The sequence below is a fragment of the Tiliqua scincoides genome, chromosome 5 (assembly GCF_035046505.1).
Source record: "Tiliqua scincoides isolate rTilSci1 chromosome 5, rTilSci1.hap2, whole genome shotgun sequence".
Classification (NCBI taxonomy): domain Eukaryota; kingdom Metazoa; phylum Chordata; class Lepidosauria; order Squamata; family Scincidae; genus Tiliqua; species Tiliqua scincoides.
In genome coordinates this window covers 74,072,211-74,098,945 of record NC_089825.1, presented here as the reverse complement: position 1 = coordinate 74,098,945, position 26,735 = coordinate 74,072,211, and the positions used below count along the sequence as shown (strand labels likewise).

Genomic DNA, 26,735 nt, shown 5'->3' with positions numbered 1-26,735 from the left:
ACTTTTCAGCATCTCTGTATGATGATATTCATTTCTTTATAGCTGGTTCGGGTTCTGGTTTCTCCCACAAATCCTCCTGGTGCCACTAGCAGTTGTCAGAAAGCGATGTTTCAGTGTGGGTTGTTACAGCAGCTTTGTACGATCCTGATGGCTACTGGAGTTCCTGCTGATATTCTTACTGAGGTAAGTGAGCAGAAGAAGATACTCAGTTGTAACATGTCTTGGCACACACTTAGCAGTAGATTGTTGCTCTTTTATGTTAGTGTAGAATGGTGGCCCAAGTTAGGAGATGTTGCAAGATTTAAATGGGACTTGCTCCCAGGTAAGTGTATAGGATTGTAATATTTGACAGGTAAAGAGGGTGCAATGGACTTGATCTTTGTAACCATTTCAGGAGAGACATTAATTCTTTGACTGTATTTAATACAAGTTTGAAATGATGCATCACTTGCTTCAGTTCGGCTTTTAATGTAATTTATGTTTAACGTCAAAGATGTTGAGAATTTGTCATTTAGTGCAGACTGTAACATTGTTATAAGAGGTCTTCATTTTAAGAGCCCTGAAAGAAAATCCACCAGGAGCTTGCCTTGTTCAGAATTTCTTTTTTCCCTACTCGTATCTCATGGCATTGGTGCTTATGCCCAGTTCCTACAGACGACATTTGATTCTCAGATATGTGACTCGCAAATGTATGTGATTTAATAGCCTTGATCCACATTGCTTTTGAGGCAGCATTAAGGTGAACTGTAAATTCTTTCTTGCATATCTGTCTTTCGTTGCATTTCTTGTGGCTTGCATGTGTGAGCAAACCATGAAGTTGTAGTCAGGTGATGAACATGTCTGAAATAGCCCCTATCTGTTCACCTTATTAATGGTGAAACAGCTGCATGACCTGTGAACAGAGAGAATGCTCAGTCTCGTATCAGTTTTCTTTGCAGTCTGTGAAGTGGCAAAATAAAAGAATTCTTATGTCTTGTGTGTCTTTGCTTTCTTCGCTACATTACACTACATACCTACATTAAGAGTTTGCTTTACATTTCTACGAGTGAGTGTAGACACTCAAACATTATGCAAGTCTGCAAAAATAAAACCATTCAACAACTCACAGTTCAAATGTTTTTCAGTGCTGAGTTCTTTTTTTTGTTTTATTTCTAGACCATTAACACTGTGTCAGAGGTTATCCGAGGGTATCAAATCAACCAGGACTACTTTGCTTCAGTAAATGCACCTTCAAATCCACCAAGGTAGGGTAAGGAAAATCTTGATGTCATTTATTTAGTAATTATAACTGTATGAAATAATAAAATGTCGGCAGCTGAAATTAGTAATGCCTAAAATTAGAACGGTGGCATTTTACTATAACAACCGAAATAGAAATGTCCGGGACACTTAATGACACTGTTGTGGCTTAATTTGCAATATACTATTAAGTAGTTGGAACTTTCTCATATTAGTTCATCTAATTCAGTATTATCTACTTCATTGATCTTCTACCAGTAGTTTAAGGATTTACTCTCAAGTATGCAAGTGGTTCACTTCCTGCTCCTAAGGTGAATTTTTCCTGTGTCTACCATTTTTCTTTTGGATCACTGAATATTGCCAGACAGAAATGGTCAAAGTGATAAATCTTTGCTGAAGGCTCATTTTATGGCCTTGCTGGTTGCTGTCTTTCAAAGTTATTTCTGTCAAATAGAAAGATTATCTACCTCTTAGGTTGTTGTAAAGATATACAGTATGATTGTCCATTTTTCCAATTTAAAAGTTCTGTGTACAAGCGCAAACTAATGTTGGATCTAGAACTGATAAAGTCTGCTGCAACTTGTGTATCCTAGTTTGAGAATTACAGCTTCAAAGGAGAAATGAATTATGGCAGTGCAGGTTTTATTTGCAAAAAGGTTCTCCAGTCAGGTCTGTGAAGAACTATTTGATTAGAGAAATAAGCATAAAACCTTTTACAGTCAACCAAAAAGCCCCCCCCCCAAAATACAACAGATGCCTATTTTATGTTCATTTCTTCAAAGAGAAGAAGCAGGAGGCTCTGTAGGTGAGGGAGGGAAAGACAAATGAAGTGTCTTATCAAAACCCTATAAAAACCCTAGAAAAGATTATTGTTCCAAACCCTAGAAAAACCCTAGAAAAGGGTTTTGCTATCAAAACCCTAGAAAAGATTATTGTTCCACCTAATGCATGTGTCAGTTGAACATGGCTTACCGGTTTTGAGAACTACCTGTATTAATGTGCTCCCACAAAGCTTTTGAAAATTTCAATATTTGAAAAATGTGGAGGGGTGAAGCAAAGTCAATGATTTTCATGTCTTCTGATATTGCTTCTCTTAAGTTTCGGTGAGGTAGTATTGGGCAGGCACTGGTTATTCAATTTATTAAATGACATTTTTTCTTAGCCTTTGATTGGAATTCACAATCTTGACAGTGTTTATAGATTTTTAAACTAATAAATTGTGTTCTTTCAAATCTAACAGGCCTGCCATTGTAGTACTGCTTATGTCAATGGTAAATGAAAGACAACCATTTGTACTACGTTGTGCGGTGCTTTACTGTTTCCAGTGCTTCTTATACAAGAATCAGAAGGGGCAAGGAGAAATTGTGTCAACACTTCTACCTTCAACAATTGATGGTATAGAATTTTTTATATCACAGTAGTTTTATGGGTGAGTGCTCATGGCTCTGAGACCTGGAGTTGGAGGTCAATATTTTATATGATCATACAGAGAACCCGTTTCTTGAAGGCAGTTGTTGTAGGAAGTCTTGGCCAACAACATGCCAGTCAGGTTCTCTTAATTAGCTGGTAAATGATATCAAAGAATGAACATGCAGTAAGAAAAGGAACTTTCTTGTTCATTTCTAAGCAGAGCCCTATTTGCAATAACTGGACTGCAAGTGGGAATACTTTTGTGGTTTTTAGAAAGGGAATTACAGATTTTAAAAAGGTAAAAATTTTGTTTTACTGAGATGAGGTCCTTAATGTTGTTGAAGTGCCAAAGTATAACTTGTTGTATGAGGTGTGATGCTTTACCATTGTACAGTGTTAGTAGACTTGCAGTTCTTCACCACTGATACTTCCATCTGATTTGCATCAGTTGCCACATTGAGAAAGTGGGAGCATAAGCAATCTGAAGCATTAAGGCTCAGTCAGTGCAGTAGCATATGCACAATCCTATGTATAAAGTGCACTGGTGGATTGCATGTTTTGCTGGTATGGGCTGCTGCAAAGCAGCCAGCCAGCAAGAATCTTAAATAAGTTCAAAAAATAAACACAGCCACCTTTTCTGCTAATCAGTCTGAAAAGAAGTCCTCTTCAAGGCATATTAGAAAGCCAGATGAGAGATGGATGTGAGTGTTAATCTGCCGTCTTGTGCCAGAAGTCTTGGAGAAAGATTGACCATCCATATGATGGTCCTGATCCTCTTCTGCACTCTTTGTTGCCAGTGGCATGCCTGGTACTACTGCAATACAAGCACATGTGAATTTGAGAATTGCTTTAAATGTATTCCTATGATATTTCAAATAGTTCGTACTTTATAGATGTGTCCAATATAAAACTCTTGGTCATGTTTTGGTATTAAACTGATTGCCTGCTGTTACAGCTACTGGAAATTCTGTCTCTGCTGGCCAGCTGCTATGTGGAGGACTCTTTTCTACAGACGCCCTTTCAAACTGGTGTGCAGCTGTTGCATTGGCCCATGCTTTGCAGGAAAATGCCTCTCTGAAAGAACAGCTGTTAAGAGTGCAGCTTGCAACAAGTATTGGTAATCCACCAGTGTCCTTACTTCAGCAGTGCACCAACATTCTGTCTCAGGTATAACACCCACATATCTTTTTCCCCCCCTCTCATTAAAGGATAAAAGAATGGATCTTTTAAATCCAGGGACACAGTTTTCTTTAGTAGAATGAGAGCTGCTACTGGTCCTGTAAAATGTCCTGCTGATTCTTTTTAGTACAAAGGAAAGCAAAGAATGTCGGAATTGTTAGTGTTGAACTTGAAATGTTGCTCTTGGTGTACATTGTATTTTTTCATCAATTATCTGTTGAATTCTGGTCACTACATAAAGAAGTGTATTTTTCTAAACCAGTGTTTATGATGAGCAAAGTCAAGAGTGAGTTGCTTGTTGGCTTAACAAGTAGTATTTGTATGTTGGTTCATATGAATAATGAGTGTTGATGTAGAAGTCTTTGATGGAACTGGTGGTAAAAATATGTTCGGAGTATTGGGTAGGAATAGTGTGCTACTTGGAAGAAAACAAGTCACAAGGACAAATGTAAGACATCACAAAACATGTGGATACAAAAATTTGTCTTAATGTCTGTATTCAGCCATTCTGGTGGCCATCTGAAAGTAGGCCAAACAGCTCTGCCTGCTTTTTGCTACTCATTTTGTTCTGCATAGACTATAGGTAGAACATATAGAATATTTTATTTTATTGTTACAAAAGGTGGCTGCGTCCTGAGGTGAGCCTTCACATTGATTTGCGGGCTTCTTTTGCAGAATTGTGTGCACTTCAAGTGTGTGTTGTAGTAGGGAGGGGAAAAATCATAATTGAATGTGTCTCCTGCGTAATAAACAAAATCATCAAGAACAGCATGAGCAGAGGGGCTCTGAATAGCCTGTGGGACATATACACAATAGTGTTACAAACAGTTTGCTTCTGCTTTTGACAGAAGTTACAGGAATAGGTGTCAGATGCAGGTGCAGTAAATGTACTGGCGTGACCTACAGTAAGCTGTATGGTAGCCAGACCCATAGGTTCCTGTGTGGTCTTCTGCTTTAATGCACAGTGGTGTGATCTGAGTAAGGGTCATGCTCTATCAGATTATCTGTTAGGACTTAAGCCTACATTGTACTTGTGTATAATGGTTCTGCAGCATTCCCTTTATAATTTTTAATGTATGATTCACAGGGTGATAAAATCGACAGACGGGTACGTATTGGTTCAGGTGAAATATTCCTTTTGCCACAGTAGGGTCTTTCTGCTGTCTTAGCTTTGCCATATGCGTGTGATGAAATAACTGCTTTGAAGTTTTTTTCTACTTACAGTGTTGTGCTACTGCCAGGTTTTATTTCTAGTAACAACCTCTCTGTCTCTACTGGTGTTCTTGGGAACTTGGTATGAGGAACTTGGTTGCAATGGGTACTTCCTTTTTCCACTGGGGGAGCTCTTGCACAGCCTCTGGGTTCTGAATGTGGTTGACTGCTCTTCTCTTATGTGAATTAACATAACAGACGTGGAGGGGGAAATGGATTCTGGAAGGGGAGAAGTGGTAAAGCCTTCATGCATGTGCACAACTCCACATCCAGCATTCTTAATTAAGCTGTACTAAATATAATCTAGTATTAATATTATATAATATAATAATTCCAGCATTTCTACACAGCTTTTCTCACTGACTCTCACTGTGGCTCTTCTAATCTTCAGCAAAATCTGAAGTATGAAATAGTCACTGTAGAGCAACTTTACAATTGTTGCTACCTCGGCTCCTCGGGACCAGATCAAAATTATTTGGGAAGGCTAGATTGTACATTGGTCTGTATAGGGAACTAGGCAAATACTGGAGCCTAATGTTTCAGACAATATCATGAATGATCAAATATGCGTTCACTAGCTCTTATCCAATAATCCAATAATTGGATTCAATAGATCTTATTGCATTCAATTGCATTCAATAGATCTTATCCAATAATAAAAAATCAAGATTCCTACTATATCCCTTCATACAGTGAAAGCTCCTCAGCACCTCTGATATCAAAGAGCAGTGTGCATAGCTAAACAAATGGTTCTCTGTTCCTAAAGGGCTCACAATCTAAACAAGATACTGAAGGAACATTAGCATACAACCACTGGCAAAAACAGCTATATTGGGGTAAATAGGGTCAGCTGGATCCAGAAAACATCTTTTATTTACTATGCATGTTGGGTGCTGCAACAAAGGGACACACCCTTCCCAGTGGCAACTTGGGTGTTAGATGTGGAATGAGATTTCACCAGGGCCTGGCCTTGAGTGATGCAAGAATCTTACTGATGGACCCCTGTTTTGCCTAGGGCTACTGGGCCAAGGCTAGAGGTTCTTTTGGGATTCAAGGAAGAAGCAAGTCTAGTTTGTCATAAAAGACCTTTATTTTATTAAAATATGAGAATGTCAATTTACAGGATTTAGACTGAGAACATTCAGTATGAGAACATCAACTTTCAGGAACATCTCCAGACAATGTTTCTAAGCATAAAACTTGCACACAGGCATGTCCATAAATCTTACAGTGTCTTCAGGCAACTCACCGGGCCAGCAAGGCCCAGGAGCAAAGCAGTGGCCAAATACAGGGGCTTATATAGACTTGCTGCTTGTTCTGGCTCACTTATTGGGAAATCTGTGCTAATTGGCTAGAAATTGATCGACAGCAAAGTGATTTATATCACTGTGAATGTTACTACTACCAGAGTTTTCATCATTAGGAAACATCTTACCAGACATGTGTAGCAGATAAGGGCCAGGCTGATGCCTGCAAGAAATGTTCTCATTAGAGAAAGGGGCTACCTAGCAGGTGCATCTAAGTTGCTTCTCATTCTCTCCATTCTCATAACATTGCACAGGTGAAACTACTAAGGCCTTTGGTTTGAGTCCCAACTTGTTTCCCACAGGAACAGCAGAGTGGGTAAACAGTTCTCAGGGAGTGGGAGACACACAGAAGATAGCTGACAGACACACAAGATGAAAGATGGTTGCTGGGCCTTGTACCAGACATTAAAGTCCACCTTAGCATTGTTATACCACACAGTCAGTTTCAGTTATCCACTCTGGTTAGGTTCCTGGAAAACCTAGTGGATGCTGAATTAGAAGATACTGAATCGTTTAGCCTATGGGAAAAATGTGGTTAAGTTCCAGGGGACTCTCTTCACCATACACTCTGTGAACCTGAATCTTACATCAACACCTCCAACATCTGATGTTTCCTCCTGCGTGCTGGATAGCCCTCAGCTCATTGAAGGTTGCTGGCCCAACAGTGAGCCCTCAGCGTTCAGCAATGAGGAGGGAGTTGCTTTACCCTTTCTCTTCCACCACCTGTCTCTTGCTTGCCCCAGCCCCTGAGCAGCCTTCAGTTAGCCTTCCAGAGACCTCTCATCATCAGCCTCTCATCATTGCCAGGATTGTGACGGTTCAGCTAGAGTTCCCCAGATGATGCCCAAGATGGTGGGGCAAGTCTGAAAATGGACACAAATGTATCTGACCAATACCAGTGCCTGTTTGATGTGAAAAATTGACCTAATCCAGATAACTTTCTAAAAAATGAGTACAGTTGGCTAGATGCAATTGCAACAGGCTCTTCCCCCCATCAGCCATATATTGTATAGGCATCTCTTCCTCTTCCCCCTGTATGGCACCAGCACTGCCTTCTGCTCCTGAGGAGGCTACTGTCTCTTTTCCTCCTCCTCCCACAACTTTTCTTTCAGCCACCTGCCTGCTTGTAGCTGGACCTTACCTCCCCCACCACAAGTGCACCTGCACAGCATTAGTAGATATCGAGAGGTAGGTGGCAGTTCTGCCCCTCGCAGATAAGTGAATTCACAGATAGCAAATTCACATATAAAGAGAACTGACTATACATACTCATACAGTATATGTACTATATAGGTCTTAAAAATTTATCTTAAAAAGCTGGGTCGACTTATGCATGAGAGTATATGGTGAATCTGATCATGAACTTGCTCTTAGAGCAACTCTGAGCTTGGAGGGGGGGCAGAGCCATTACACAAGCACCCACCCATGAGCTGCACAGAGTGTATTTGCAGCAACACCAGCTTTCTTATGTTAAGGGAGGGAATAAGCCTGTATGGAATGGACCTTCCAGTGGCATATTCCTGCTGGAGATGCCTCCATAGAGGCAATAGCTTCCCCCAAACTCAATTTACCCATGGGTCTTAGGAAATATCTGGATTTTTGCCTTGCCCTCAATTAACCTATTAGATTTACTTACACATTATAGAATGATGGTAGCTTCACTGCAATCAAATAAAGTTTGTTGTAGCCTTGTCTAAAGATGATATTGGAAAGCTATAACATATACACTAAGCCAGTGGTTCCCAAAGTGTGGGTGAGTTACAACCTGATTTTTGTTGTGTGATGAAAAGATCAGATAGCTATTTGCCTCAGGCCCTGAGGCTATTCAAAAATACTGTTGCTGTTAATTACCAGCTCAGCTCCTGCAGTTCGGAATCATGCGTAAATATAGGAAGATATATGTTTGAGGGTCTTTTTTCTTGTTATTGTCACTTATGCATAAATGCTAAAAAGTTTGGGAACCATTGCGCTAAGGGCCCAATCCTATCTAATTTTCCAGCACCAAATGCAGCTGCCTGATAGTTAAAAAAAAAAAAGTAAAATACAGACATGATGACAAATAAAACTCCAAACACAACTAAAAACAGAGTTCCAGAATGCTACATAAGACCAAACATTACTTCAACCTAATAGGCCTTCAACCTAAGGCCTGTCAAATCAAGAATGTTTTTTACAAGGCAAAGAGAAGCCAGATGAATCTCCTGGAATCAGGTAGTTTCAAAATCTTGGTGATGCAATGAGGAGCCCCCACATTCCCATCACCTGTGCTTTGGATGGGGAAGGACATGCAAAAGTGAATGGGCAGGATCTTATGGGAGGAGACAGCCCTTTAGGTATCCTGGCTCTAAAACCATATAGAGCTTTATATGTCTGATGCTACTGGGTCTTCAGATACGTTACAGCATTTAAATTTTTTAAAGTAGGAGCATACTTAAAACTATATAAAACCATTAAGTCTTCCATTTCTCTAGAAGTTGCTTCAATTGAAAAATGATACCCTAAGATGAATAGATTCACAATTCAGAGAAGGTGGTCATGCCTAAATTCTATTTGAAATCAGTCCAATTAGGTGCATGTTTTCTTTAATTTGGATCCTAATGTTCAGTGGCAGGATGAAAGAAAATAAGTTGTACAGATTGGAGTTCAGGGTAATTCTTTACAAGAAGCTGTATTTTTTTCATAAATTGTGTTGAGTTCGCATATGAGATGGATTGATTTGTCCGCTAATGTGTTTAGTCTTTGCTGCACATGCATGCAAAATGAAATGAATGTGTTGGGTTTTCTTGCCTGAAGGTGTACTTCCTTCTACAAAACACTACTAAATCGATCAGCAGTCCCAAGCTTGCCTCTGAGAACTTCGCTATACATAATACTCTACCTGCTGAACATTTTACAATGAATTTTGCCCAACCAAAAACCCAGTAAGCAACAGGCCAGGATCTTTTGCAGAATCATCACTCAGTGTTGGAGTCTTGATAGCAGACACCAACTTTATTAGAGCATGACTAAGGTTGTATTTTATGGGGGGTGAGAGTGCCATCTTGGGATCGACGCCTATGGTGCAGCAGTGCCCCGGGAGCCTCACCAGAACACTGAGAAATACTCCTGGGGAAGGAAGCACATCATTTGCTCTTCCTTTGTGGTTCCTGCATTTTGGATGCTACTAGAGTGCTATGGAGAACAGCCATGCTGAAATGGCTCTCACATTGCTGCAGTAATACATGAGTTGACCCTTCTGATTTGGCCCTCTGCATTTGGTAAACACCTGTGCAGTATTCAACCAGTACTCATGCCCATTGTTCAACTGGGCAGTGTTCAACCATAACAGGATATTCTTTTCTCAGGATGCATAGAAATTTTAAAAATTTGTAATTTAGTATTCCTATTCTTTAATGTTTGTCATTAAAAAGGGAGACCTATTGCCAGTATCCAGCAATGTCAGTTTCAGTATGGCTGCTTTAAAATGTGTGCCCAATTTGTGCTGGGCCTCACAGATCGGTGGTATTGCTCTTTAGGTTCAGTGCAACTATAATATTTCCCAGTCTATTAACAAAGGATAAGAGATCAAAAGTAACCCTTTAGATGTACGAGTGCTCCTCCTCTTCCAATTTCCCACTCAAATAATCTGCTTCTCTTCCTTTTCAGTACTAGCTCTGGTTTGTTTTCTGACTTCCATGAGTTGAATGCTGACTATAGTTGGCTTTAAACCAGAGCATGAAATGTACTTCTAACTATGGATTCAAACTCTGATAAGTGTTACTTATCTAGGTTACCCTATAAAGACAGAGTGCTAACCACAGCACAGAAAAGGATATGAGTTCAGGTGTGGAATGAGGAGCTTGTGAAAGATACCCCTGATAAAGAATTGAGAAGCCTTCTGCTCTGATACTAGAAAGTAATTGTATGTTTTTGCTAATCTATCATAATGATTTAGTTAAAATGCCTGTTAAGTTTTGCTGTTTAGTGTGATCTTTGTTTTGTTTTGACTGACGTTTTTCTGGCTGTTTAAGAGTTGCTTCAAAGTAGGAAAGTGTGAAGAAACAGACTTTTAAATACAATTAATGTGGTTTGTTTTGTTTGTTTCAGGGTAGCAAAGTGCAGACAAGAGTTGGATTGTTAATGCTGCTTTGTACCTGGCTAAGCAACTGCCCCATTGCTGTCACTCACTTCCTTCACAATCCAGCCAATGTTCCATTTGTATCCTTTTAAAAGCCTTCCTGTAATGCTTCTGAATGATAAGAAATGTTCTTTAGGAACACAGGTAGGGTATGAACAAGTGTGTGTATGTGGTCAGTCATGTTTCTTATGGCAAACAACAGGGCTGGAGAAAACTGCTTTTTTAATTGAGGCTTCCTATAACACATATACTCACGCATACAGGTGTCTCTAGATGCATGCATGTTTTCCGCACTTAGCATATTTGCAGAACACACCTTTGTACGTGCAGCAGTCTGGTCTACAAAGTGTGGAGGTGCCCCAGTGTTGAACATAATTCCGTATAATAGAAAAATTATTTGATTCTTCTCCAATATGGTGCAAATGTAGTAACAGAGGTTTTTGAAACTTTGGCAAGCACATACATTGGTAAACTTACAGAGAAGTTAGTTCATATTGTAAGTTTTAGAAGGACAGCTCTTCTGATTCTTGAAAGATGTTCATTTCATGTAACGTTTCCAATTGTGAGTTTCTGACCTCAGAATATGATTACCTTTGCAAGAAAGTGTCAGAAAAGTTCTATATGGTGTGCCCTGTACCTACAGGGGATCCATTCCATGGACCCCACACAGAAACTGGATATGGATATTTCCTCCCCTCGAATGACGATTAACAATTTTAAAGACTTACCAGGGTGAATATCTGTTTTCTTATAAAGATTGCTTTAAGCCTAGAGGCTTATAGTGCCTTGCAGGCTACCCTTCTGGCAACCAGAACATTTGAAAAACTCTCAGGTCAACAGGAAAGCAAAGTTAGCTATTCTTGTTGACCATGTTGGAGTTTTTTTTAGCTTTCTGGTTGCCAGGAGGCAGTCTGCAAGGCACTATAAGCCTGGGCTTATAGTGATCTTCCTAAGAAAGCAGATTTTCACCTTGCGGCTAACTGAAACCTCGGATACAGAATCTGCTCATACAGGGGCCCACTTATGCTCATAAACGCTGATTTCTTATCTAAGCTTTGTTTGCATTTTAAGCTGTCTTTAAGCTATTCTGCTGTCTGTTTTGACAGATAAGTAAATATTTTTATTTCCATTCAGTTAAGCCTGTAATATTATTAACAGTATTTATATACCGTTTTTCACCAAAAAGTTCACAAAGCGGTTTACAGAAAACAAAATAACTAATGGTTCTCTGTCCTGAAAGGGCTCACAATCTAAAAATTGCAATATAATTGTGCAATAATGAGAACTATTCTGTTAAGTTGTTATATCCTTAACAAAAGGGTCCAGCTAACAGGGCAGATAGCAGAAAACCTTGGAGAAGAGGAGCAGTTAGTCCAAGGGCTGTGTGCTCTCTTACTAGGAATTTCAATTTATTATAATGACAATTCACTCGAGAATTATAGGAAGTAAGTATTGGGGGGGGGGGGGATGAAAAACTCCCGGTCACAAATCATTACAGTACCAAGTAGTCTATGTAAGACTGTGTAAATCCAGTTTAATTTGCAGGGCAAACACTAGAAGTTAGGTCAATGTCCTGTTATGATTACCAGAAAAAGTTGCCGGTGGAGATAGTAGTTTCGGAGTTCGGCAGGGTCAAATGTTGGAAGTCATAATTAATTAATAGCAAATTTTGTTCCTTGGAATGACAGGCCATATTTTGTCCCATAGAGCTGAATAGGTTGCATTAATTTCCAAGCAAAAATCTCAAGTAACTAATACTGTCTTTTGACTATCAAGTCTTCTACCCTTCACCTCAGACACGTGAAACATGCTGTTTACCAGTCTTCCCTGTACACTGCGCAGCTGTACTGGAAGTCGCATGCAGTTGAAGAAGGTTGCCGCGCACTCGGGCTTGGCTGGGCGAAATCCTGTAGGAGGAGGTGGAGGCAGCAGCACCGTTGCTCTCCCTCTTGGTGCTCCAGATCACTCTCACTGTTTGCACTCTGTTGGCTTTTCTTGTGAGAGCGAAGAGAGATAAGCCGACAGAGCACTCTGGAGCACCCTGAGGCTGCCTTCCCTGTAGGCTTTGCAGCTCCTCTTGAGCTCTGGAGTTTGACGATGAAGTCATCGCCGAGTGCTCCATAATGCTCCCTGTGCAGCCATAGTAGGTCTCCTTGCACTTGGAGGTGAAATTTGAAGGAGCATTGCCAATTGTTTCTGTTCATTTCATTATTTTTCTAATTCTTCTCTCCATGTAGTATACCCTCTGTACTCCACAGTGTAACTCTCCATGCTGTCAAATCTATTCTGTCTTTGTCCACTGTATTCTCTCTGCAGCTAATGATCATCTCCATGATGCCCTCTAGACCTTAGGTCTGGTCCCAGCTTGGCCTCTCTTTATAGCTGTCTAGTAACACTTATTTGTTAAATTGAAATCCAGAGGAATTTGACCAAGAGAAAGATACATTTGTGCAGCTTGCAGCAGTTTGAGTAATTCTTTTGGGGTTTTTTTCCCTCCAGAGAGAAACTAAAGCAACTGATAGAAAAAAGGATTGGCAAAGAGAATTTCATTGAGAAATTGGGATTCATTAGCAAACATGAATTCTATTCCCGAGCTGCTCAGAAACCTCAACCAAGCTTTTCTAGTCCGGATCATATGATGTTTGATCACGAATTTACTAAACTGGTAAAAGAGCTGGAGGGTGAGACATATTAACTCAGTTGAATTGTGTATTTACTTTGACTGTGACACTTATTTATTTAAGAAACTTATACCCCACCTTTCCCATGCCGAAGCAAATGCCCAAGGCAGCTTACAAAGCTTTGAGTACAAAGTATCACAACAAGTAAAAAACATCAAGCAAGACATTAAAACATTAATTTTAACAGTGCATAGTGAAAAACAATATCAAAAAAAGGAAGAAAAGAACTCATTGAGCCAATGGGGAACTGATGATTCCAGGGAGGCAGTCAAGTCACCCCAGTATATCAGAGAAACACAGGGCAAAAATCCACTCAGCAACCAAATGCCTGACGAAACAGGGATGTTTTCAGCCTTCGTCGAAAGGTCATGAGAGAGGGAGTTGTTTCCCTGGGAGAGCATTCCATAGTTGTGGTGACACCACAGAGAATGCTTGCCCCCGAGCTGCCACCCCTCTCACTTGGGACATTTTGTTGGGAATTAAAAAAATAATAATAATCTTGAATAATAAAATAACTATAGGATTTGCTTCCATAAAACTATGCAGTTTTTAAAAAATTGCCAGGCATTGAGCAAAGATTACAAATAAAGCTAGCTTACTTTGCAGGCTTACTACATATGTGTTAAAAAAAATTACTGAGAAGGAAAGGGAAGGGAGATTTAAGTAAGGAAAGTCAAGCGTTCCTTAACGAAGTGCTTGGACATGAAAAACAGAGGAAGAGAATCTGATGTTGGGTGGAAGAACATGCCAGTGATAAGGAACTGTGAAGAGGTTTTGCTAAGCTTTGCTTAGTCCGGCAAAGATAATACAAACACAAAATATATATGAGCATGTTTTAAAAAATGGACATTTGTTTTGGTGTACTTTCCTGTATATGTCAAGTCAACCTTTATTAGGCATAAACATTTGGTAGGTGAAGACTCTGTACGGAAACCATAGAGAGAATATAAACCTAAGTAGTACACAAATATATGTATATGTGCACACCTACATGTACACACAGATACAAACTTTCCTGTATATATAATAAGAACAATTATTGTGGGAAGTACTGTGAATTGGGGCTGTTTCTTCCATATTTATTGAAGTATGTGGCTAGGCAGGGGATGGTTTTACCATAATAAATCACACATTTGTTTCTTGGGTGGGCATCTTGGTGATTTGAAGCCATAAGATGGAAAATTCTGTCTATGGTTAAATCTAAAACTATGACTTTTGAGCAATTCAGAAGTCAAAATGAGCAATTCTTTTACAGGTGTTATAACAAAGGCAGTTTATAAATCTAGTGAAGAAGACAAAAAGGAAGAAGAGGTGAAGAAAACATTGGAACAACATGACAGCATTGTGACACACTATAAGAATGTCATTAGAGTACAGGTAAATAGCATCTCTGGTTTGACATTCATTGCATTTGCTGTAGCAGGCGCAGTGTGTGTGGAAGGAAGCCTGCCATCCCAAGGAGAACTGAGGTTGTCCCTGTTGGGTACATTTCTGAACTTTTCTTCAAAACATTGACCAAGGGTTATACAGGATGTACCTGTAGTTTGAGTTTTAATTATTCTACATCCGTAGTTTTTCTCCCCCCCCCCCCCAAAGAGACAATACCTGAAAATAAAACATGCCAACAGTTATGATTGACAAATTCTGTTCTCGAGGGCAGCAGCACTCAGACAAGTGATGAAAGAATGGAGGAAACTCTCAAAAAGATGCAAAAAAAATCTTTTGTCTTTTAAAATGTCAAGTAAGTCTGTGTAGACTCAACAATTTTTTGGCAGAATGCTTCCTGGAGTATATTTTCTTCCAGCTACATTGATTCCCAGAGACATTTTCTTTTTACCTTAAATTGTTTCATCTTTTTGGAGTTCTCTATTCTAAAATGTTTCCATTTTTAGATATACAAGTAACCCTTAGTTTACAGTGGGTTCCATTCCTGAAGGAACTGTTGCCAAACAAAGAACCTAGTTACATAATGTAAGTCAATGAGTTATGTTCCAGGCCTCTCTCTCAATTGACATAAGTAATGTGTAATTTTACTCCCCACTGGATGTCTACTGTTCCAGGGTAGGGGCAAGGGAAGTGTCCTCCAGGTAATGTGGCCGTGTGGGGAGACAACAGGAGGCTGCTGCTATTGCCACTACCAGCGGCAGAGATGGTGCTCTGCAGCTCCGGAGGGTAAGGACCCTCGTTCTTCTCCCCAGACCCAGCCCAATCATGACACAACTTGACTCCCTCTTTCTTCTACAAAAGACTAGCCTTCCCTTTGTGGTGTGGCCCCTGGCTGTCTTCTCCGAGTCAGGGTGTGCCTCTGGGGCTGAACACCCGGAAGGACACACTGCAAACTGAACCCAGCTACATTCCAGGGGGCTCATTTCTGTGGTGATTCATAGCTAAGCAGGACACTCTGTGATCTGAGGATTGAGTGGAACACTTCTTCCTGTCCCACGGGGAGAGGAAAGAGTGCACAACTAATTCAGAAGGCCACAGACACTCTTTGCCATTGTAGCAGGTCTTCTTCAAAACTGTCGTTAATTGTGCATTGTCACAAAACAAACCATCATAAACCAAGGGCTACCTGTACATCTAAGGCACTAAAAATGTGACGTGTGGGAGGCATTCATATGTTTGGAAATGGGAGTGAAACAACACTCGGCATGAACATTAGCCAGGTAGAGTCAGGTTTAACTGCTTTTCTCTTTAAAAATGTGTGCTGCACAACAGGTCTGCTGCCATGTTGTGTGGAATAGCCATGTGACAAGGCAATAAAATGAAACTTTTACTGTTTAGCATAACTGGTTTAGATTATTCTGTGCAAATTTAGTTTACAAGCGTGAAGTTAATTGCAAGTTTTTGATTAAAACTGCCTATTTAAGCTATCCAGTATAAGTTTTGGATTTCATCAAGCAGTGGAAACAAGGGAAAGCTAGTGCTGACTGAAAAACAGTAGGTGTATGGCACTTTGAATTATGCATGCTGTGTGCTCCTTGTTGGGTGTGTAGCTCATAATAAAACTTATTGTGATCATAGCATAGTCTGGTGGTGTTTACACTGAGCTTCCAGTTCTTTAAGAACTTGGACTGTGGCAATAGGTATTTGCAGATTCCTTCATTTTTGTGCTAAAGGCACTATTACCGTTTCTGTCACCTTGTCTAGAAACGTTTATAGGTTAGTATCTATGGGTGTTTAATCTTGGTTTGGAATATTTTTTTTTCCAGGCAAAATAAATATAACAAACAAAAGAGATTAACAAGGTGTAATTACTTAATAAATAATGAATGTAAGCTTCATTAAACAGATGTTTCTTATGTATTTTAAAGGACCAGGAGCTTGAAGAATTGAAGAAACAAGTGGAGTCTTTAAAAGCCCAAAATGAACAGCTCCAGACAGCAGTCACACAGCAAGTGTCCCAAATCCAGCAACACAAGGACCAATATAATCTTCTTAAAGTGCAGCTAGGTACTACTGCCAGCAGTGTGTTGTAGTTGTATATACTTGATTCTAGATCTAAAGTTATTGCAAAGGCCATGCTTTTAAATTTCCAGTGTGTTGCAGATAGTTTGAGCAGCTTTAGTGTCTTGTGAACTATCATTGGCTGTAGGCAGATGACACAATGATCCACCAATGATAGTTCACAGCCACACTTGTGTTAGCTCACAAGATGCTAAAGCTGCTCAAACTGTTTGCACCAAATTGTAAATTAAACGGCATGGCCAGTGATGGTATGGTAGTTTTTATGCTTCTGGGGCTACTTCTAGCGTTTGTTCCAGGGATGTGATGGAAGGGGGGGGAAAGTTCCTAAAGTTGCTATTAATGTAAAATAGTGTCCTTGGAGGATCAAGTGACTGCAAGAAGAAAAGGGAGTGGGTGACATGGAGAGGACTGATAGTGAGAGGAGGTAGGTAGAAGAATGGATTATCAAGCCTAGTACTGCAGAGGTACTCAGATTTCTATTTTGCACTTTGGGGACTCAGTAAAGGAGAAATCAGTTTTTATTCCCAAGAACCGAATTTGTGAGTTTGTGTTTAAATTGCTCTCTGTTCTGTATCTGCAGAGACTCAGTGGCTAAAAACAGTCTAAAATTTCTCCTTTTTATTTGTTGTGAAATACTGTAAAATCGTAGCAGAGAACCACACTTTTGCCTTACGTGAGGGGTAGGAGGAATGTGATTATCTCTTGGGAAAAATCTGTGTTGCCTGAAGTGAAGAGGTTTATCGCAAGCAGGGCCTAGAGGGGAGTAAAGGGGGTAATTTGTACCTGGGCCCAGGAGCTAAGGAAGGGAGCCCAGAAATTTCTTGGAATCTTATATTTTCCTGTCTCACCTGGACTTGCTGCCCACGTGGGATGCTGCGTGCATGGCTGCTGCTTCTACTGAAAGCCATATGTACTGGGCCAAGGAATGTATACATGACACTCTTTAACACAGTGTCAAATCTGGGAGGAAGCTGGCCTGCTACAGGAGCAATTTGACTTGTGAATCCACTGACCATGAAGCAGTATATAGGAACTCACAGAGACAGCTGCAGGGCTACGGCTGCTGCAGAAGGAAGTTTTGGTGCAAACAGGACACTTTCCATTCCAGTGGGAGCCTAAATACAATGTTGCTAATTTTCTGCAGACATTTACTATATTTAAAAGGTTTCAGAGAAACTTGAGGGTGTGTTTGATTTTCCATATTAGCTGCCAATGCTGCATGGAAAGATAGACCTGGGCTCCAAAGACTTTTCTGGCTGTCAGTGCCCTCCCCCTGCCCTGTTTTGTCCCCTCCCCACCCCTGTTCTGCCTATCCTTGTCACCACCCTCCCCTGCTCTGTTTCATCCCTTCCCTCTTTGGGAAGGGGCCCAAACAAATCTTTGTACTCCCTGATAAAATTCCTCTAGGAGGCACTGACCACAAGCAGTGGTCTTCTTGCCTTCTTCTTGAAAGGTTTCTTGCCTTTCCCCCCCTCCAATTAGTTTAACCAGATATAAGTTGCCTATGGAGTTGCCTATCCTGAAGGCTGTATTTCAGGCTGTGAAGAAGACTTGCTTTGAAGCTGGTGATCTTCTGCCGGAAAGAAACTTGCACATGCAAGATATTCAAAACTCATAGGTCGTCCAATTAGAAAAAAATCCAAAGTTGGATAATGCTTTATTTGGACCAACTCAAATCACAAAGTGGTCAAACAGGTTTAAGGTTTTGCAGAATTCTTCATCAGGGTGAATGTGTGTGTTGGTAGCTGGAGAAGGGAGACAAATGTGGGCATGATGGAAAAGTCACATAGTCTGCAATTTGTGGCAGTCACAAGATGGGACTGTATGGAGCTTTATACAGACTTAGTTTGCCTAGTCTCTGGTATATCTCACAAAGAAACAAAAAAATGATGATTTCTGGGATTATTTTCCCCCTCAATCTAGTAGTTCCTTGAATTTGTCTTCACTCTTGATTGGAACATGCACACACTTTGCAAGGCACAGTTGCCTCTTCTGATTTTACTAAGAAAGATTGCTCATATTTTTGTGGAAGAAACTGGCTTCATGTGGACTGATTCACAGGTGGGCTGACTATAGATTCATGCAAGGAGGACCAACATCAGTCTTGTGTGTGTTCATCAGTGAGAGAGACAATTTTTTTTCCTGAAATCCTTGTAGTCTACCCCTGTGTTTGCATTTTTAAAAGTAATATTGCATACTCAAATTCTCTTACTAGTAAAGGCAAAACTAATGTTATGTTAATAGATTATTTGAATGCCTTCATGCTTAACAGAAAAAGTGTCTTACAAGTGCAGGCTTGGGTCCAGTGTCCTTTTATGAGAATCCAGTAGTCCCCCAAAAATGCCCAGTCCTTCTGCCAACTTTTTCTCTAAAGAATAACAAGACATAGTTACCGACATAGAACTGTCTTGAATATTCCCAAGGTAGGATACATGTGGAATGTGTTTGTTTGGGTAATTTTTTTAGACATTTTTTCCCAAACCCACTACATATGAATAAGTCATCTTCAAATCTGACCAACAGGAAAAGACAATCAACACCACAGTGCTCATGGTGATGTGTCTCAAATGAATGGTGTCCAGCCAGAAGAAATCAGCAAATTGCGGGAGGAAATAGAAGAATGGAAACGGAAGCTTGAACTGCTGCAGGAAGAGCTGAGAGAAAAGGATGCTTTGATTAAAACCTTGGTAAGTCATGCACTCCTACTTGAGTGTCAACTGCTACCACCTGATCTGAAACCTTCAGACCAGTAAAGCGTTTTTTTCCTTCGCCCACGTTGGAAGATAAGCTTTTAAATTCCTGATATCAGGGAAAAGATAATTGTCTTGCCATTTAGCTCTGACCCCTTATGTTTCCTTATGTTCCAACATGGAACTAGCAGGAAAGGTGAAGGAGCAGGAACTCTGTCCCTGATGACTACCAGCAGCCATCTGCTCCTATTTCACCTGTTGAGCTGGGATTAAACCCACCCAAATGTTGAGAATGGGTTCTAGTTGCTGCCACCGCTCAAAAGCTAAGTCAGAAACTCAGACTGAAGAAGGTTGCCTTGGGAAATCCTCCTTTACAGAGCAGGAGAAAGCCCCAAAATACAGGGGTCCCCTTCAGATCAAACTGTAGGAGCAGGCATGGAAGTCTGAGAAGACAGGCCAAACCATCTCCCTCCAAGGTGAACTAGGACCAGGCAGGTGAAAGAGGAAGCTTATTAAAAAGGGGTTAGGAAGGGATTAGGAAAATAAAGGAAGCTTATTAAAAAGGGGTTATTGCCCCAAATGATATAAAATATTATTATGAATAAAAATAAGAATAACAAAAATAGAGTGAGCATAAAATAAGTACCTTTACCCCAGCATTGATAAACCCCAGCACTGATTAAAAAAATTGCATGAAAGATATGAATTCTGCAACTTCTATCAGTGATGTACATTTATTAAGTAATTTGTTCTCTGCTGTTCTTGAGGAGGGGTCAACCATTCTTCCTGATCATTGGAGTACTATGGAAATTTCCCTCTGCCTTCAAAGATGGCTGCAGCAGTAGGACTGCTCTTTAAAAAATTATTCTCAAGGTGCTACTTATAGGAGTATTCTGCTGGAAAAGATTATGCTTGTTAAATCAACATGATACGCTTTTAAACTGCCCTAATTTTCTTTAATATCTGATATTCACAGGAGTTTTCACCAGCAGCAGAAGGAACAGAGCAGTCTTCACAAACCAATACGTGTGGCCCTAAGGCTGATAATGACCTAAATAAGGTAGGAATTTTTCCTTGGAGTCCATGTTCCCTTATCACTAAAGGAAAGTATCACGTGGTCATTACACCTCCCACTTGCTCCCAAGATGAGATAAGCAACTCTCTCCTGAGTTTGTTCCATATTGGGGGGGGGGGGCGTGGAGGTGTCAAACTCCCCTCCACCCCATTCTGATCCAGCTTGCTCTGGAGGCTGCTGCAGACTGAAAAATCCTTCCCCTGTGCAAACGGAGCTTACCGTTCTGTCGGGCAGCCTCCTATCTGTGCCTCTGATCACCCCCAAACTTAGCACCAGCCAGCTGCATCTGTCTGGAAATTCAGGCACAAAGACTGCTGGGGCAAAGGAACATGGAAGTGACTGGTTAGTGCGAAGTTTGGGGATGATTGGAGGCACAGATAGGAGACTGCCTGGTGGAACAATAAGCTCCATTCACATGGTGGAAGGATTGTCACAGGCACTGGAGTTTGGTGCCCACTGTTCTATAACAATACACTTTTTAAAAATGTTCTTACTTGGTGTGCTTTTTTCATGGAAAGCCACCCACCCTCCACTGTGTCTTTGGCACATGCTTCAAACTCCAAGCCAATTATTTGCAAGATGATTGCTTAGCTATGAAAGCATGCTGGAAAGGCCTTTTGAAGTGGGGAACACTTTGGAGAGGTCTGACCACCCTTCAGGAAGTGATACCTCTTCCAAGCAAGAAAGGTTATTATGATTATTGACATCTGAGCATCTCTTACTGAGGAAGAGAAATACTGAAAGTGGCACAGCATAAATACTAAACAAATGTGAGCCAGCAGTCAGTGTGTTCTACATTAAGTCCTTTCAGCTTAAAAAAAGATTGAGTTTAAATACTTAAAGGATACAAATGTGTTATTGCAGTTCAACATAACTGAACACTAAGAATAAATTTTCCTAATTATTCCAAGTCATGAAGCATTGCATGAGTTGCAAGGCATGAGTTGATGAATTGGGGTGAGTGGGGGACAAGCACTATAGATGTCATTACTTAGCTCTTGCGAACACATGACCGTATTCCATTATGTTAGCTAACAGCACATGTATTAAAAGCAGAATCGAATTCTTTCTACAGGAAATTGAAACCTTGAGGACTCAGCTCCAGTCACAATCTACAGAAATTGCTAAGCTTCAGAGTGAAAAACAAGAGCTGCTCCAAAAACTGGTAATATTTCAGCCCTTTCTGTCTCTGTTATTTCAGTGGGTTATGACCAGTAATAGTTGCCTTCTTCAGCTATCCAGCATAAGATAAGTACAGATGAGGCTTATTTTCACATGAATAATTCTGTTGGGCCACATCTGCCCTGCTTGTCCATATTGTGGTAGCTATACAGTCATGCGTCACTTAGCAACTGGGATGCACACTAGCAGCAGGGATGCAGACATGGCAAGTGAGGCTTGATGTTATGTGAAGCCTTCAAATGCACATCTGCGCGCTGCCTTTATGAGGCTCAGGATGCCCATTTTGGGCAAAAGTATACAACCTCCAGTTTCATAATAATGTGGCCGAAATAGCCAGTCTGAGCCTTGTAGAGGCAGCATGCAAATGCGTGCTGCCTCTTTGAGGCTCAGAAAGGCCTCCAGAGGCTAGGGGAGTGCGACTTGACTTTGGAGGCTGGGGGGTGGTGAACAGGGACCAGCAGCAGCCATTGCATTTGTAGGCTGTCACTAGTCAGAACGTCACTAAGCGATGCTCACCTGTACTTTGCTGTACCAAATACATATACCATAGTTTGAAAATATCCTTGGCCCAAGTGTCTGTCTTGTTTGGTTTTCTTTGTTTTGCAGAGCACCACTCCAGTGCCCATATTGTCTGGCAGACACTTGAAGCAGACATTTCTGGGCTAAATGGGCCAGTGGCCCAACACTGTGGAAGGCAACTTGATGTATTTATCAAATCACCCACCCAAATGTTGAGAATGAAGCATCTCACTGCTTATTGCTGCCTTGTTAATTTGGTCCTCCTTGTTAATTTGGTTAATTTACCATATAAACAAATGGAACACACACAGAGAGAGTTCTGTAAACAAGCCTTTATGTGGGACACCTATACGGACGCTTATGTACGTATTAAAAGAAGGTATTGGCAGGATGCTGCTGCATTTAAAACGTGCAGGAGTACGTGTGTGCACCAGTCCTAGATGCACAATTGTTCATTGTCAGGGATATTTTCTTTTTCTGTTGCCAGAATGAAACTGCCACTCTCAGTGAGGAAAAGACGTCGCTGAAACAGCAGCTAGACTCCTCCAATAGTACTGTGGCTATTTTGCAGCATGATATAAGTAAATTGCAGCAAGAAGTTGCAGAATTTAAAAAAGAGCAAGATGACCTTCTGCTTCTTCTGGCTGATCAGGATCAGAAAATAATTGCATTAGAGAACAAGCTCAAGGAACTTGGAGAACCGGTAAGGTGTACGGTCAGTGAAAGCAGATCAGATGTTCAATGTGGTTTGATCTGTTAACTATACCCAGTGTACCAACTTGCACCATTTTTTTTTGTCATTACTTGGTATTTCTTGTCAGTCAGTTGACACTGATGAGATCGCATCTATTTGTGAATGCTACCACTGCTATTGTCACCTCGCATGTAGATCACTCTATAGTAAGTGGGAAGAGCGACTTATTTTGGGAAAGCTGAGATCTCCTAATGAGAAACTACTGAAGTTCAGGCATGAGTAGAGCAAAATGATCATAAATGTAGCTGGCAAATACAAAATGCTGGATACAGGAATATGTGTCACAGATGTACTTGAAGGCGCTCATTCTGACATTACTTTCACAACTTGACTTCTGCTGCAGTATGGCTCTTCCCACTTCTGTAGTGTCTAAAGCCTTCAAACATTTGCAAAGAGTCCATGATGTAGCTCCTTCCTGTGCCAGCATTGTCCCACATTACAGCACATTACTATTAGATCTGGGAGTTGCTTAAAGAAGTAGTAATCAGTATCAGCGGTTCCCAAACCTTTTGGCACAGCAACCCACCTCATTCTCCCTGGTGGGTTGCAACATTCTGCTTCATCTCGGAAGGCCCCGGAACCCTATTCCAGTCTGTCAGCCTCTGTGGCCTTCCAGTTTTCGAAAGTAACTTTCGGAGGCTTCTGCAAGCCATTCTGAGGCCCGTGGAGGTCAATAGAATGGGTTGCTGACTCGGAAGAGGCCTCTGGGGCCTCCTATTGCTTCTGAAATGGCTCCAATTTGGAGCCATCTGGAAGCAAGGGCGAGCGAGAGGGCCCAGATCGCAACCCACCAGGCATTGGCTCATGGTGGGTCATGACCCACACTTTGGGAAGCCCTAATTTAAATTAATGCAGTTTATGAAATCTGCATACATTTGCATATGACTAGTCTAACAGATCTAATTTATAAAGCATTCCTTTTGTTACGTGCTGCTTGTAGGTGTCACAGCAGGCACTATCTCAGAGGAATTTCCTCCTAATGTGAGGAGAGAGGTGGACAAAGAGGAGTACTTCTAAGAAGTGTCCTGTTCCCTGCGGGTTTCTAAGTACTTACATAGCAAATTTAAAGAAGCCTTAATTATTTTTCCATCTAGTGTGAATGTTCATTTTCTTAGTAGATTAATAAATATATTTCAATTTAAAGGTTGAAGATGAGGATGATATTGAATCTGTTGACCAAGGTGAAGAGGATGAAGAGGATGATGGAGAAGAGGAAGAAGCTTAATTGCGCTTTATTTTGTCAGAAATGGAAGTCCCTTATTGTATTGTAACAACAAACTGTGATGACCATGTAACGCAAAACATCTAGTTAAGGAAGCAGAAGGGTCACTAGGACTAGTCCTGAATTTCTGATGTGAAGTAAAAATGATTTATAACTGAAACAGAAGTCCATTGTTGAGTTTTACATGCACATTCAAACTGAACTGTTGTCACATTAGAAGAGGGTTAGACACTATCAGAAGCATGGAAGGGTAACAGTATCATGAACGTAGTGTGATGCCATTTGCGTATGTTCAGTGTTTGTCTATCATTTGGGGGATCTTTGATGTGATTAAATATGGTATGTATGTGGTTTAACATCTGTTGAATGAAATCATTGCTTTCTGTATTCAGCATGGAGAGAATTCATGGCCTCTTTCTTGCTACCTTTTGTCCCTTTCCTTTTGATTTGTTTTTGTGTGAAGATTGAAGTGAATGGGTTGAGCAAGTTTTAAGAGGGTTGTTCCTTTTGGCTTTCTTCTCAGTGGATTTCTAGATGAGAGGAACTGTACAGCATTGAGTGCCTTGACAACCTGAAATGGCTGCATTCTGTACCTCAGAAGTAAAAGAAATGGAAACACTTAATGTGGAGGGATTTCCATAGAGACAGAGCAGTATTTGGTAGCATATTAAAACAAACCCTTTTAGCAAAAATTTCATTCAAAAGTTTAAGCTGCTACCAGTTTCACCTTAAAAATAACTATCTGTTCTATTAAGATGATACATATTGACTGATTATAATTTATTGACTTTTATGCCCAATAGATAAGATTTTTAAAAAGAAAAATTACATAGTTGCTGCATCAACTTGCTGTTTTGGTAATAAAAATAGATGCTTATAGCTATTTAGTATTCACTTGATTTACTTCTAGTGATTGCTTTTAATCCTTTCTTGGAATCTGATTTATTTGGAAAAGTCTTAAGTTTTATCTTTTACAGGGCTGGATTATTGAAATACTGTCAAACTTGTCATTTGCTATTGGGGAAACTTGCAGTTGGTGAAACTGTGTGCAAAATTTGTAGTTTCTATTTATTCTAATGATTGACTCACAACAGTTTCTGAGTAGGGTTTGGGCCAATATGGCACAACCTTCTAATTATACAAAATGTATTTTCAGATGCTCTGTTTTGTACTTACCAGTTTTGTCAAGATACAAGTAACATTATAAGCTGAGTTGCAGCAAAATAAATTAGAATGCTACCTCAACATTGTAATCCCTCTTTGGAAATAAAAGTGTTCCATGTACCAAAGGCTTTTTCGGACATCAAATCTTGGGTTTTGTTCCCAATCTGTACTCCTTCATATGCAAGGAAGAGCACTGTGAACCCATGCTCAGTACAGTGTGGCACAAAGTGGAGGTGTCTTTATGGCCATCTGTGGAAAGTGATCAGGTACAGAGTTCACTTGGGGACTAGTTCATGGACTGAAATAGTGGCTCTCCTGAACCTCAAGCAGAAGTTTTTCCAAGCCCTTGTAACTTCTCCAGGGGCCATTTTGCTCGAGGTTGCAGTAACTGAACCTGTGGTCTTCTGCATTCAAAGCATATATTGTACCATTAATCTGACCATTCCTAGAGAAGGCAGAACTGGTATGCCCAGGTAGGGGCTCAAGCCCTGGGTTGTCCACTTTAAAAGTCAGTTACCCAGGCATAGCTTTATTTCTTCTGCCACACCAAGGTTGTTAAACAGGCAACAGTCAAGGTTGTTAAACTTCATGCTCTTCTGTTCAGCAAGAGTTGTTCAGCAACATCACAGTAACATGAATGTGTTCATGTGTGAGGTTTTAACCTGCCGTATCCCAAAGCAAAAACACTTCAACCTACAAAATACCGTTAAACTACTAAAAGTGTCTCTTGATCATCTGTGACCTTTGTCCAAATACTAAGTTCTTTTCTGTTTCTGAATATGTGGCTGCATGTTTCTCAAATCACTTCCAGAAAACATCCTTGTAGCATGTGGAGCCAGCACAATCAAGATGTTTGTTCCTGTAGGGCTATCTCATGTGGAAGATATTCAGCTCCTGGCCTGGGTGCATGAAAGAATGTAGGTAGGACACAAGTCATCAACACTGCAAGGACACAAAATGATTGGGGCTAATGTGTCTTTGTTCAAAGTGCTTTCAGTGGTGTTGTGGTTGTCCCTTGCAATGAAATCCCAATTATCTTGACTTTATCAAATAATGTTAACCTGGGATATTGTGGGCAATTGAACTTTACATCACATCAGTGGAGCAACACAACAGTATGGCATTAACAAGCTTATTGTGACTGCAGTGTAATTATAAGAATGTAGCCAGTGTGTTGGTTTTCATTAACTAAAGATGGAAAATGAAATCAGGTTGCTAATGTATTACTACTGGTAAAGCACTTATAATGAAGTAAATCAAAAATGGCAAATACTTCATTGATGATTCAGTTTGTTAGTTGTATGTTTTTTCCCATTTGGTGTCAGAAAAAAAATCCAGAACCATAAAGAGTATGAACAACACGGTACATGTGTTGTGTTAGTTCTGAACAGAAATTCAAAAAGATGAAAAATGCTTGTGACTTATGAAATAAGTATAACAGATCATGCACTGTAGGAAAGCTATTTGGGTTTTCTCTGTAATTACAGATAGAATGTGTTCTAAGATGCTGACGATG

The 26,735-nt window shown here is 40.4% G+C and overlaps 1 protein-coding gene across 2 annotated transcripts in view; it reads left to right on the top strand.

The window, feature by feature from the left end:
• The window catches only part of USO1 (USO1 vesicle transport factor), a 61,382-nt gene extending 34,902 nt beyond the window's left edge, over positions 1 to 26,480 (top strand). Inside the window, exons 10-24 of one of the 2 annotated variants that reach the window (XM_066628761.1) lie at positions 43 to 183; positions 1,156 to 1,244; positions 2,480 to 2,634; positions 3,605 to 3,816; positions 4,916 to 4,936; positions 10,434 to 10,544; positions 11,791 to 11,909; positions 12,964 to 13,145; positions 14,401 to 14,522; positions 16,460 to 16,598; positions 19,137 to 19,300; positions 20,280 to 20,363; positions 21,454 to 21,543; positions 22,567 to 22,782; positions 23,978 to 26,480. In XM_066628761.1, coding sequence (XP_066484858.1) covers positions 43 to 183; positions 1,156 to 1,244; positions 2,480 to 2,634; positions 3,605 to 3,816; positions 4,916 to 4,936; positions 10,434 to 10,544; positions 11,791 to 11,909; positions 12,964 to 13,145; positions 14,401 to 14,522; positions 16,460 to 16,598; positions 19,137 to 19,300; positions 20,280 to 20,363; positions 21,454 to 21,543; positions 22,567 to 22,782; positions 23,978 to 24,058 — 1,926 coding nt within the window. In that variant the 3' untranslated portion in view covers positions 24,059 to 26,480. The remainder of the gene's footprint in view (positions 1 to 42; positions 184 to 1,155; positions 1,245 to 2,479; positions 2,635 to 3,604; positions 3,817 to 4,915; positions 4,937 to 10,433; positions 10,545 to 11,790; positions 11,910 to 12,963; positions 13,146 to 14,400; positions 14,523 to 16,459; positions 16,599 to 19,136; positions 19,301 to 20,279; positions 20,364 to 21,453; positions 21,544 to 22,566; positions 22,783 to 23,977) is intronic. The other variant, XM_066628762.1, reaches the window with a different exon arrangement.
• The last annotated feature ends 255 nt before the right edge of the window (positions 26,481 to 26,735 follow it).